This window comes from Salvelinus alpinus, chromosome 29 (assembly GCF_045679555.1).
Source record: "Salvelinus alpinus chromosome 29, SLU_Salpinus.1, whole genome shotgun sequence".
Lineage (NCBI taxonomy): Eukaryota > Metazoa > Chordata > Actinopteri > Salmoniformes > Salmonidae > Salvelinus > Salvelinus alpinus.
In genome coordinates this window covers 40,197,194-40,211,291 of record NC_092114.1, presented here as the reverse complement: position 1 = coordinate 40,211,291, position 14,098 = coordinate 40,197,194, and the positions used below count along the sequence as shown (strand labels likewise).

Sequence of the window (14,098 nt, the reverse complement as noted above, 5' to 3'; positions counted from 1 at the left end):
GAAACTAATGTAATATCACTCAAAAAGATACATTCCATGTATTGTAATTACACCATGATAAAAGCCAAGTCATGTAGCATTAGATGTATTACATAATTAGTGTGGCATGTATGTGTTTATGAAAGTATGTCCATGTTTCTGTGTGTGAGAGAGTTGAGTGGTTATCTCTTTGCCAGATGTCTGGATGCGGTCCAGAGGTAATTCATCCAAATGTAGACCCATGCTTCCTCTCTACGAGATTTAAAGTCAACATGTCGAGGAGTTTTGTCTTTCTGCATGACCCGTCCGCCAGAATACGGTGAGCTCCAAAAGTATTGGGACAGTGACAATTTTTGATTTGTTTTGGCTCTGTATTCCAGCACTTTGGATTAATGTGGATGCTACCATTACTTTGTGCCCAATAGAAATTAATGGTAAATTCTTTAATGTATCATTTTGGAGTCAATTTTATTGTAAATAAGAATAGAATATGTTTCTTAACACTTCTACATTCCTGTGGATGCTACCATGATTACGGATAATCCTGAATGAATCGTGAATAATGATGAGTGAGAACATTACAGAGGCATAAATATCACACCCACCCAAAAAAATGCTAACCTCCCCTGCTATTGTAATGGTGAGAGGTTATAATATCTTGGGGGGTATGCTATTTGTGGATACAGAGCCAAAACAACAAAAAATGTGTGACTGTCCCAATACTTTTGGAGCTCACTGTACATTATGACACTTGAACTCTCCCACATTCTGAAACAAAAAATAGTGTTTATTTATTTTAAGTTCTTCTTTGATACATGACCATTCACATTATATTTATATATTTTAATAACATACAGTACCAGTCAAAAGTTTGGACACACCTACTAATTCAATGTTTTTTCTTTATTTTTACTATTTTTACTATTTACAATTTTTTACATTGTAGAATAATAGTGAAGACATCAAAACGATGAAATAACATATGGAATCATTTAGAAAGCAAAAAAGTGTTACATTTAAAAATATATATATTTTAGATTTTAGATTCTTCAAAGTAGCCACCGTTTGACTTGATGACAGGTTTGCACACGCTTTGCATTCCCTCAACCAGCTTCACCTGGAATTATTTTCTCAACGGTCTTGGAGTTCCCACATATTCTGAGCACTTATTGGCTGCTTTTCCTTCACTCTGCGGTCCAACTCATCCCAAACCCTCCCAATTGGGTTGAGGTCGGGTGAATGCGGAGGCCAAGTCATCTGATGCAGCACTCCATCACCCTCCTTCTGGTCAAATAGCCCTTACACCGCCTGAAGGTGCGTTGGGTCATTGTCCTGATGAAGAACAAATGATAATCCCACTAAGCGCAAACCAGATGGGATGGCGTATCGCTGCAGAATGCTGTGGTAGCCATGCTGATTAAGTGTGCCTTGAATTCTAAATACATCACTGACAGTGTCACCAGCAAAGCACCCCCACACCATCCCACCTCCTCCTCCATGCTTCATGGTGCGAACCACACATGCAGAGATCACCTGTTCACCTACTCTGTGTCTCACAAAGACACGGTGGTTGGAACCAAAAATCTCAAATTTGGACTCATCAGACCAAAGGACACATTTTCACCGGTCTAATGTCCATTGCTCTTGTTTCTTGGCCCAAGCAAATCTCTTCTTATAGGTGTCCTTTAGTAGTGGTTTCTTTGCAGCAATTTGACCATGAAGGCCTGATTCACACAGTCTCCTCTGAACAGTTGATGTTGAGATGTGTCTGTTACTTGATTTCTGTGAAGCATTTATTTGGGCTGCAATTTCTGAGGCTGGTAACTCTAATGAACTTATTCTCTGCAGCAGAGGTAACTCTGGGTCTTCCTTTCCTGTGGCGGTCCTCATGAGAGCCAATTTCATCATGGCCCTTGATGGTTTTTGCGACTGCACTTGAAAAACGAAACATTTTTGAAATTTTTCCGGATTGACTGACCTTCATGTCTTCAAGTAATGATGGAGTGCCGTTTCTCTTTGCTTATTTGTGCTGTTCTTGCCATAATATGGACTTGGTCTTTTACCAAATAGGGCTTCTGTATACCACCCCTACCTTGTCACAACACAACTGATTGGCTCAAATGCATTAAAAAGGAAAGAAATTCCACAAATTCACAAGACACACATAATATGTTTTGATTTGTTTAACACTTTTTTGGTTACTACATGATTCCCCGTGGTATTTCATAATTTTGATGTCTTCACTATTATTCTACTGTTATGAATACTCCGGGTGAAAAAGGTCTAGAGTCACACACAGAGCACGGCAGGTGTTTATTTCACCTTCACAGAAGGCAGAAATCGTGGTCACAGGCAGGCAATGGTCATGCACAGGTAGGCAAACAGGCAAGTGAATCAAAACTAGGACTGAATGCTATAACTGGTTCTCACAAACGAGCTAGGAAAAGGCTTAGTAGAGTCAAAACGAACAATACCTCACAAAGGCACTAACAGAATGAACTGAACTAAATAAGGAGCTGATGAGACCAGGTGCGTAACTAACACAGGTGAAATAATGAACAATAATGAAAGACAGGGCTACGTTCCAGAACACAAAGAAACAGGGCTACGTTCAAGAACACAACGAAACAGAACACAAGGTTGACAAAGAAAATAAATACAGAACCTTACATCTACAATGTAGGAAATAGTCAAAATAAAGTAAAATCCTTGAATGAGTAGGTGTGTCCAAACTTTTGACTGGTACTGTATATGAACTGTTATGTGTACATGTACTGTATGTAATAATAATAGTATATATACTGCATGATATATATCGTCTTTAAAATATACACATTCAGAGCAAATTAAAATATCTTAAACTATTGTTCTTTATTTTCCCAAAATAGAATGCTGTCCCCCTAACCTTACCTGAACTACATTTTCGGCGGGTCTTCATTGTAGGCCTTTGTTCATGAACATATGGGTAATGTCTCTCTTCCTCCTGTCACTTTCAGCTGTATGGGGAATACCGTGAGCACCCGGGTGGGTCTGGCCGGAGAGAGACCACCCGACTTCTGACAGAGAGACAATGGAAGAAACACCATCACCATCACCATGGCCACCATCCGCACAATCACCATGGCCACCATCACCACGGCCACCACCATGGCCACCACCACAGTCACACACATGGACACGTGCACCAAAGCAGGCACAGGCGTCGGCATCACTCAGACGAGGTGGGACGTGCACAAATGGCTACAGAGCAAGGCAACCCTTTGTCTACAAAGAGACGTCGCTCTTACTCAAAGTGCCGAGGTGAGGAGTCAGTGCTCAATAAAGTCGCAGATGTTAAATTGACTCTAACAGGGTTCAAGTTAAAAGTGTCTTTATTGCCCCACAATACTCAGAGTTAATGTTGCACTTTCAAAAGTGTTAGCTAGCGATCAATAGTTGAACATGAACACTGACCAAAACTGGTTATTGTTGTATTAAAATCAAATCTCATTTTAGAATTGATGACCTTTTTACACTGTATAGTTAAAAAGTACACATGTATTTGAAGCATCATTGTGAATGATCGTCTGTCGTGGTGTTTTCTCAGACTGTGTAGCACGTGTGCAGAGGTTCCTGGTCACCAAGCTGGGAGAGGACTGGATCTTTCTGGTGCTGCTGGGCATCTCAATGGCTCTGGTCAGCTGGACCATGGACTACACCAGTGCCAAGAGTCTACAATGTACTACAATACCCACAATGCAACACACACTAAACCATCTTGTTTTATGATGATGAGATATGTTTTTACAATGCTTGCATTCAAGCCACTGAACCGGCAATTCATACAGTTGCACGACTGCTTTTATAGCATAAATAGTGTTCTAACAAGACACCTGGTTGCTTATTGTTGAGGGTTAGGATGAGTGATTATCAAAAAGTGTTGCAAAACAGTTCAGCGGTAACCTGATATGCAAAATGAATCTTGCAAAACAAACATTGCAAAACATTACATTTGAAATGATAAATTATGTTTATAGTCATTACCCAAATTAGGGGGTTGAGTGAAGTTTGTGTAATGGAATCCCTCAAGGCTCTGTTTTTGAACCCCTACTGTGCAAATTTTATATGCTACCTCTCAGTGATGTTATTCATAAACACAGAGTAAATTTTCTCTGATACGTGGACGAAACACATCTGTACACTGTATAGCTTACAAAAGTTTGTTACCAAGCTGCCTTAAAATTTAATTTCAAGTCCAATCTGGATTTTGTGTGGAGTTTACTTATTCTAATGTTACTTCATCCTAGTAAAGTAAGCAGAACTCACAAATTAGGATTTAATAACTTGTTGTGTGAACTTGATAATTTTAGTCAAATCAATGTGCTTCAACTGAATTTTTTTGTTACCGCTAACAAAGCAACAGAAGTTGTTTTGACAAATTCCTAAGTGTAGAGGACAAGTATTTGCTTGTCAGAAAAACAAAACTATAAGTTGTTTTAAATTTGCAACCAGGCTGCCTTAAAATGTAAAGTTGTGTCAACTTCCTTTACAGTTGAAACAATACTTTGAAAATTACTGACTAAGTCTTTGAAATTATATAATAGAGATTTCAGTAAGGAACATTACCCTCCCATCTGTCTCTTCACCATGTGTGAGTTTTTCAGTGTACTGAGTAATGTCAACCAATCAACAGATCACTTTAACTGCAATGGCATTCTCAGCAACAGTGACAGAAACGTTTTACTTGTTACTTTTTTTAAAATCTACCTTCAACTGAAGTTGCTCTGGATAAAAACGTCTGCTAAATGTCATGCTGGGTATTATTCTAATGAGCTCGGCCCCACAAAAATACGTTGAAATAATCTGAACTTGACACTTTCAGTCAGCACTACTGTTACAGTGCATTCGGAAAGTATTCAGACCCCTTCACTTTTTCCACATTTTGTTACTTTACAGCCTTATTCTAAAATAGATTCAATATTTTTTCCCCAGCAATCTACACACAGTACCCCATAATGACAACGTGAAAAAGGGTTTTAGACATTTTTGCACATTTATACAAAATAAAAAACAGATAAAACTTATTTACATATTCAGACCCTTTGCTAGGAGACTCGACATTGAGCTCAGGTGCATCCTGTTTCCATTGATGATCCTTGAGATGTTTCTACAACTTGAATTCAATTGATTGGACATGATTTGGAAAGGCACACACCGGTCTATATAAGGTCCCACAGTTGACAGTGCAAATCAGAGCAGAAACCATGCCATGAGGTCGAAGGAATTGACCGTTGAGTTCCGTTGTGTCGAGGGACAGATCCGGAGAAGGGTACCAAAACATTTCTGCAGCATTGAAGATCACCAAGAACACAGTGGCTTCCATCATTCTTAAATGGAAGATGTTTGGAACCACCAATACTTTTCCTAGAGCTGGCCGCCCAGCCAAACTGAGCAATCGGGGGAGAAGTGCCTTGGTCAGGGAGGTGACAAAGAACCCAATGGTCACTCTGACAGAGCTCCAGAGTTCCTCTGTGGAGATGGGAGAACCTTCCAGAAGGACAACCATCTCTGCAGCACTACACCAATCAGGCCTTTGTGGTAGAGTGGCCAGACGGGAGCCACTCCTCAGTAAAAGGCACATGACCACACGCTTGTCATTTGCCAAAAGGCACCTAAAGGACTCTCAGACCATGAGAAACAACATACTCTGGTCTGATGAATGCAAGATTGATGTCTTTGTGCCAAGCATCACATCTGGAGGAATCCTGGCACCATCCCTATGGTGAAGCATGGTGGTGGCAGCGTCATGCTGTGGGAATGTTTTTTCAGCGGCAGGGACTGGTAGACCAGTCAGGATCAAGGGAAAGATGAACGGAGCAAAGTACAGAGAGATCACTGATGAAAAGTTGCTCCATGTGCGCTCAGGACCTCAGACTGGGGCAACAGTTCACCTTCCAAACGGACAACAACCCTAAGCACACAGCCAAGGCAACCTAGGAGTGGCTTCGGAACAAGTGTCTGAATGTCCTTGAGTGGCCCAGCCAGAGCCCGGACTTGAACCTGATCGAACATCTCTGGAGAGACCTGAAAATAGCTGTGCAGCGACGCTCCGCATCAGACTTGACAGAGCTTGAGAGGATCTGCAGAGAATAATGGGAGAAACTCCCCAAATACAGGTGTGCCAAGCTTGTAGCGTCATACCCAAGACGACTCAAGGCTGTAATTGCTGCCAAAGGTGCTTGAGCAAAGTACTGAGTAAAGGGTCTGAATACTTATGCAAATGTGATATTTCATTATTTAATTTTTTTTATAAATGTGTATACATTTCTAAACACCTGTTTTTGCTTTGTCATTATGGGATATTGTGTGTAGATTGATGAGGGGGAAAAAACTATTTAATCCATTTTAGAATAAGGCTGTAACGTAACAAAATGTGGAAAAAGGTCAAGTGGTCTGTTGCTTCAGTTGATTTGACTTCATGGTTGTGAATTTCTAAGTTGAGTAAACATTGTTTTTTGCTAACTCGATTTGATAAGCTTTGACATTTTGAAGTGAACTCAACTTAATATTTTGTCAACTCAACAAATGTAACAAATTTAGTTGACTTGGCTAGATAGTACTAGTCATTTTGACTGAATCTCAATATCTTTTTTTTACAGTGTACATTTCGATGAAACACGGTGAAGCTAAGCAAGTCAGTGCCTCTCTTACAGAATATTACTAATGGCAAGAGAAACATCTTCAAAAGGAAACGGACATCTGTCAGTCCAGATGGATTGACAGTTCATCCAAGAAATAGGGCATCTTAGTGTATTTTCTTTGTAACTGTCTGTGTCAGTGTCTGCCCTGTCATAACCAACTCCTCTCTTCTCACCTCCTTACCTTATCCTCCATCCTCTTCCCTCATCTTCACCCCTTGTTCTGTGTCTTCCCCTCATTTCCTCCTCCCTATTTTCCTTCATCCTTCCCCTTTCTCTTTTGCTCACCTGCTCCTCTACCTTCCTGCTTTTTCTCACATCCCTTCACATGCCTCACTTTCACCCCTCCCCTCAATTCCACTCCCCCCTCTCCCATCCCTCTGTCCCTCCCTCTGTCCCCATGTCAGTGTATAAGTGGATTCACTGGGAGCTGAGGGGTAATGTCCTGCTCCAGTACCTGGCTTGGGTCAGCTATCCCATGGCGCTCATCATGTTCGCCTCCTTCTTCTGCCACCTGGTCGCCCCGCAAGCCATCGGTGTGTACCCGCTCACTCACTCAATGCTTACGGTTTACTTTCCCCATCACTCGCCACCCCTAATGACCTGTTACCCACAATCCGTTATCCATTGATCTTCTCCCCTCTCTGCTTGTGTACCTACCTAGCCCTGTCCTCACACACTGATGTCCTCACTGTCTATCTAGAGCTATGACCTTTCCTTGTCGTTCTGAGACAAACATATATTTGGTTTTCCTGTAAAACAACAGTTTTGTACTTCTACCTCTTCCCTGACCTCTTTCCACCTCCCCACCCTGTCTGTCTCTCTCTCTCTCTCTCTCTCTCTCTCTCTCTCTCTCTCTCTCTCTCTCTCTCTCTCTCTCTCTCTCTCTCTCTCTCTCTCTCTCTCTCTCTCTCTCTCTCTCTCTCTCTCAGGCTCTGGTATTCCTGAGCTGAAGACCATTCTCAGAGGCGTAGTGTTGAAGGAGTATCTGACTGTCAGGGCTTTTACTGCCAAGGTCATTGGTCTGACTGCAGGTCTGGGCAGTGGGATGCCAGTGGGGAAAGAGGTGGGTTACACACACTCACATCTGATTCCCTGATTACAGCTATCTAAAAAGCCACTACAAGTTTCCTTGTTTCTGCCCCCTTGTCTTCCACTTTTGTTTCCCAAGGGCCCATTTGTTCATATCGCCAGCATCTGTGCTGCTGTGCTGAGCAAGTGTATGACGTTCTTCTCAGGAGTCCATCAGGTTAGCAGTTACTTGACCAACATTGAGAACACGGACATTACAGTTTTGTCGGATCACGTCGCATTATACTTTTAGATGTTTTTCCATTGAGGTTCTCTTTTCCTCCCTCGGTTCCTTGTCTACTTGTGTGGGATCCCCTTACCCCTTTCCCTCTATCTGTCTGTCCCTTCCTCTGTACATCTCTGCTGCCCTCTCTCTGTCGCCGTCTCTCTGTGTGTCAGTAGAGCCCATACTGCTACACAGACATCCTTACAGTTGGCTGTGCGGTTGGGGTGGCTTGCTGTTTCGGTACCCCTCTTGGAGGTACAACACTATTTTCCTTTTCAATTCACCTTCCATTCATCTATTGGAAAGCAAGCTACAAAATCAGCTCAAGCAAATGTCATGTGTCTGACAATCAATATAGGTATGGTGTTGAAATTGCCTCAGTTATGTATTTGTGACAGGTCGTCCATAGCAAGTTTTCAAAACGCGATCTAGAGTTAAACTATGTGCCACATTTTCTGATATGATATCTGACTGATACTTGACCTCTCTCTTGCGCTGATCCTGTCCTTCCACCAGGGGTGCTGTTCAGTATAGAGGTGACGTCCACTTACTTTGCTGTGAGGAACTACTGGAGAGGTTATTTCGCCGCCACCTTCAGTGCCTTCATATTCAGAGTGCTCTCTGTGTTCAACAAAGATGCAGGTGGGTCAATGAACTACATGCAGGTATTGTGTGTAGGCCAGTGACAAGAAATCTACATTTAGTTTATTTAAAATGCAGGCTGTAACACAACAAAATGTGGAAAAAGTGAAGGGATGTGGACTTCTGTTGAACTATATATGATACATAGTATAATGTTAATGTATAAGTTCTAAGACTCTCTATCTCTCTATTTCCCTGCACCCCCTGTCTCTTCATCCACCACAGTCACCATCACTGCTCTCTTCCGCACCAAGTTCCGCATGGACTTCCCCTTTGACCTCCAGGAGCTGCCTGCATTTGCCGTCATCGGGTGAGAGAAAGGGTCGAGAGCCCCCAGGAGCGTGGTGAGGGCACGGTGACCACACTGTGTGTAGTTCTTTGTCACAACCCAACACGAATGCCTAATCTCATTCTATGTGCCATAAAGCTCTTTTATTGGTCGTTATTTTAAGAACGGAGATGGTGTGAACGGTTTGCTTGCTAGTGTGCTTGCTTCAGCTTCCTAGATTACAGATCTAGAAAAAAACTATATTACAGGCTAGATCAACACTAGCTAAACTTAAATCTGAAGCAGGCACACATACTGTATATTATTCAGAAAATGTACCTTCTCTTGTTCTTATTTGAACCTTGAGAGTGAGTGAGGTAAAGGTGCTGGTGGTTGTCACTGCAGGATCTCCTGCGGGTTCCTGGGGGCCTTCTTCGTCTGGCTGAACCGCCAGGTGGTGCTGTTCATGAGGAAACCCAACGCCATGACACGCTTCCTCACCAGACAGTGAGTTAAAGGGACGGGAGGTGATGTATTTTGATGAGACACATGAGGAAAATGCAAACCTGAATTGGGGAGGATCAGGCTAGGGACTTAGTAGAATGGAATAGAATGGAATAGAATCATTCATTGTCTTTCTCCAAACAAATTCTTGTTGCCGACTGGTGCATTTGACAAAAACAGACAATCAAACCCATCATCCAGACATTGATCGATCCATCTATAAGCAATTAGTGGTCTCTGAAAAAGAAACTAGTTACACTCTCGCTCCAATACAAATGAATGATTTAGCAGCAACCAGTGCAGCTGCTTTTGTCAGAGCTGAACATTGTTACACTGTAGGGAAGATGATGGATGGGAACACTGGAATTAGACCAACAGAGACCAGGAGGATGTAATTACACTGTCAGCTTTGAGAATGTTAAATTGGTGCTTGTTCTTAGGCATGTCCTACTGGGAGAAAGAGGGAAGTAGTTATCTTATAGGAGGAGAAGCAGGACATTTGTGAAGAGGGTATTATGGCAAAGGGTGCAGTTATATTGAGAGAGTTATATAAGTGCCTTCATAAAGTATTCACACCCGTGTCTTAATCGCCATTTTGTTGTGTTGCAAAGTGGGATTAGAATTTATTTAATTGTCAACAATCTACACAAACTACTCTGTGACGTCAAAGTGGAAGAAAAATGCTTCGAAAATAAAGCACTAATATATTTTGATAAGATAAGTATTCAACCCCCTCAGGTAATGCATGTTAGAATCAGCGTTGGCAGCGATTATAGTCTTTCTGGGTAAGTCTCTAAGAGCTTTGCAAAGCTGGACTGTACAATATTTGCCCATTATTATTTTTTAAATCTCCAAGCTCTGTCAAGTTGGTTGTTGATCAGTGCTAGACATCCATTTTCAAGTCTTGCCATAGATTTTCAATCCAACTTAAGTCCACACTGTAACTCGGCCACTTGGGAACATTTGATGTCGTCTTGGTAAGTAACTCCAGTGTATATTTAGCCTTGTGTTTTAGATTATTGTCCTGCTGAAAGGTGGATTTGTATCCAATTGTCTCTTAGAAAAAGCATACTGAACCAGGTTTTCCTCAAGGACCTTGCCTGTGCTTAGCTCTATTCCTTTTCTGTTTATCCTAAAAAAACTCCCTAGTGCTTGCTGATGACAAGCATATCCATAACATGATGCAGCCACCACCATGCTTGAAAATATGAAGAGTGGTACTCAGTGATGTGTTGTGTTGGATTTGCACCAAACATAATGCTTTGTATTTATGACAAAAATATAACTCATATATATTTTTGTCAAATTTTTTGCAGTATTACTTTAGTGCCTTATTGCAAACAGGATGCATGTTTTGCAATATTTTTTTATTATGTACAGTCTTCCTTCGATTCCCTCTGTCATTTAGGTTAGCATTGTGGAGTAACTACAATGCTGTTGATACATCCTCAGTTTTCTCTTATCACAGTCATTAAACTCTGTAACTGGTTTAAAATCCCCATTTGGCTTCATGGTGAAATCCCTGAGCGGTTTCCTTCCTCTCCATCAATTGAGTTAGGAAGGACGCCTGTATCTTTCAGTGGCGGTCAGTGCCATTTAAGATGAGGGAGGACGATTTTTATTTTTGCTTCTCATGAGCATGGCCTTATTTTCTATTACAGCGTATTGGATGACTGTCATTCATATTCCATTCACCCAGTTCAATGTAAAATTGATGGGTTAGGCTACTACATGATACTCCAATTTTCCCTATACCCATCATGAGGTTGCTGCAACCTAGCCTATGAATGAAAGTTTACAACGTAAGTGCACACAGGTCGAGAGAGAAGTTTGAGGTGATAGACAGTGACACATGGACAGACAGTGACACATTCAATACCACCTACCACTCTTGCCTGCATCTAGCTGATATAGGGTGTAATAATTAGTCCAACAGTTGCAAATGTGAGTTTGTATTGGACAAATTCAGGTATGTTTATCCCTGTTTTGTTTTAGCAGCGTGTGATTAAATTTAGCATAGTTTTATCTAAAAAGAATAACGTTTTAAAATGTTTTAAAATGTTTGTTTTTATGAAATTCACTGAGGAGGATGGTCCTCCCCTTCCTCCTCTGAGGAGCCTCCCCTGGTATCTTTGTAGTGACTGGGTGTATTGATACACCATCCAAAGTGTAAATAATAACTTCTCCATGCTCAAAGGGATACTCAATGTCTGTTTTTTTTGTGTTATCTTCCAATAGGTGTCCTTCTTTGCAAGGCATTGTAAAACCTCCCTGGTCTTTGTCGTAGAATCTGTGCTTGAAATTCATTGCTCGACTAAGGGACCTTACAGATAATTGTATGTGTGGGGTACAGAGATGAGGTAGTCATTAAAACATCTTGTTAAACACCATTATTGCACACAGAGTTAGTCCATGCAACTTATTATGTGACTTGTTAAGCACATTTTTACTCCTGAAGTTATTTAGGCTAGTCATAACAAAGGGGTTTAATACTTACACTCTCAAGACATTTCAGCTTTTCATTTTTATTCATTTGTAAAACATTCTAAAAACATAATTCCACTTTTACATTGCGGGGTATTGTGTGTAGATCAGTGACACAAAATCTAAATGTAATCCATTTTAAATTCAGGCTGTAACACAACAAAATGTGGAAAAAGTAACGGGGTGTGAATACTTTCTGAAGGCACTGTATGCCACTTAGCAGACATTTTTTATCCAAAGCTATTTGCAGTCATGTGTGCATACATTTTACACACGGGTGGTCCCAGGAATCGAACCCACTATCCTGGCGTTGCAAGTGCCGAAGCGTGCTCTACTAGCCGAGCTACAGAGAACCACAGGGACATAGGGTTGGAACATAGAGTTTTTAATCCCTTTTCTTTCCCCAGCCGACTGATTTTCCCCGGTGTTGTGACCTTAGTGATAGCCAGCTTGACCTTTCCCCCTGGATTTGGACAGTTCATGGCTGGAGAGGTCAGAGTTCAAATATAATTGTATTTGCCAATTTTTGTTTCATCTCTCACTACGAATATGCTCTGTAGAAGTCCCTGTTTATTGTGACTTGAAAACACGTCGGTAACACTTTATTACACTTTGATGAATAAGCATACGTTATTATAAAGTGTTACCAATATTGTTTTGTTTAGCTTAAATGCGACTGTTATCTATTTTTCTCAATCATGAAAAGTGTCACTGCAGAACAACATTCATAGGATCAACTAACGAGCGTAACTACTTACCAAAATATGTAAATTGTGAATTTTTTGCTTTCTCATAAAAATACCCACTAGGCACAAACTGGTTGAATCAACGTGGTTTCCACGTCATTTCAACCCAAAAATTCTATGTGATGACGTTGAATCAACATGGAAAACTGATTGGACTTGAAAAAAGTAATTAACGTAGTTTTTGTCACCCAACTTTTAACTTTCTGTTGAATTCACGTTAGTTGACAACTCAACCAAATGTAAATCAAAACTAGACTTTGCACTCACGTCTGTGCCCAGTGGGCTGGCTGCTAGTAGCAGTCTGTTTCTGGTCTCAAGAGAATTCTACAAGGAGTTGGCACCCAGGTTAAACCTGGACTGGGTAATCTAGATGTTCAGTATTAGATGGATATTATTTGAAGAAGCCTCTTTGCCCAGCCATTTAGAAAAACGCCCTTGGTTAATTATGTGTTTTGAGACACCTTAAAATAGCCTGCATAGTTAGTGCGAATTAGGTGTGTTTAAAGCAGTCAGAAACACCTGTGTGCGGTGGGATCTTCACCCTCAAGCTACGATGTTTAGCACCTTTTTAAGATGGAACTTGTGCCCCGTTTCTACAGTGTTAAAATGCAGGGGTGGTTCCAAAACAGACCGTTATGCTCACAGTACAGTATTGGCAATTATTTCAAAACCTCTCTTTTGGAACTATATTGAATAGGCCTACAGGTTGACATATGTGATGCACACAAAACAATCTTCATCTGCAGTATTTTGAACGAGTTCTGACTACAGTACAGTTGATTTTGTCAAAATATAATTCGATATTTATATATACAGTACCAGTCAAAGGTTTAGACACACCTACTCATTCAAGGGTTTTTCTTTATTTTTACTATTTTTCTACATTGTAGAACAATAGTGAAGACATAAACTATGAAATAACACATATGGGATCATGTATGAAACCAAAAAACTGTTAAACAAATCAAAATATATTTTAGATTTGAGATTCTTCAAAGTAGCCACCCTTTGCCTTGATGACAGAACACTCTTGGCATTCTCTCAACCAGCTTCGCAAGGAATACTTTTCCAACAGTCTTGAAGTAGTTCCCACATACGCTGCGCACTTGTTGGCTGATTTTCCTTCACACTGCGGTCCAACTCATCCCAAACCATCTCAATTGGGTTGATGTCAGGTGATGCAGCACTCTATCACTCTCCTTCTTGGTCAAATAGCCCTTACACAGCCTGGAGGTGTGTTAGGTCATTGCCCTGATGAAAAACAAATGATAATCCCACTAAGCGCAAACCAGATGCGATGGCGTATCGCTACAGAATGTTGTGGTAGCCATGCTGGTTAAGTGTGCCTTGAATTCTAAATAAATCACAGAAAGTGTCACCATCAAAGCACCCCCACACCATCACACCTTCTCCTCTATGCTTCACGGGGGGAACCACACATGCGGAGATCTTCCATTCACCTACTCTGCGTCTCACAAAGATACGGCGGTTGGAACCAAAA

General features: G+C 41.1%; 1 protein-coding gene across 1 annotated transcript in view; it reads left to right on the top strand.

Moving 5' to 3' along the window:
• Nucleotides 1-14,098, top strand: part of LOC139558907 (chloride channel protein 1-like) — a 40,970-nt gene that overhangs the window by 10,230 nt on the left and 16,642 nt on the right. Inside the window, exons 3-12 of the mRNA XM_071374414.1 lie at nucleotides 2,976-3,279; nucleotides 3,566-3,697; nucleotides 7,064-7,192; nucleotides 7,589-7,722; nucleotides 7,828-7,905; nucleotides 8,130-8,208; nucleotides 8,470-8,595; nucleotides 8,821-8,905; nucleotides 9,269-9,370; nucleotides 12,259-12,343. Coding sequence (XP_071230515.1) covers nucleotides 2,976-3,279; nucleotides 3,566-3,697; nucleotides 7,064-7,192; nucleotides 7,589-7,722; nucleotides 7,828-7,905; nucleotides 8,130-8,208; nucleotides 8,470-8,595; nucleotides 8,821-8,905; nucleotides 9,269-9,370; nucleotides 12,259-12,343 — 1,254 coding nt within the window. The remainder of the gene's footprint in view (nucleotides 1-2,975; nucleotides 3,280-3,565; nucleotides 3,698-7,063; nucleotides 7,193-7,588; nucleotides 7,723-7,827; nucleotides 7,906-8,129; nucleotides 8,209-8,469; nucleotides 8,596-8,820; nucleotides 8,906-9,268; nucleotides 9,371-12,258; nucleotides 12,344-14,098) is intronic.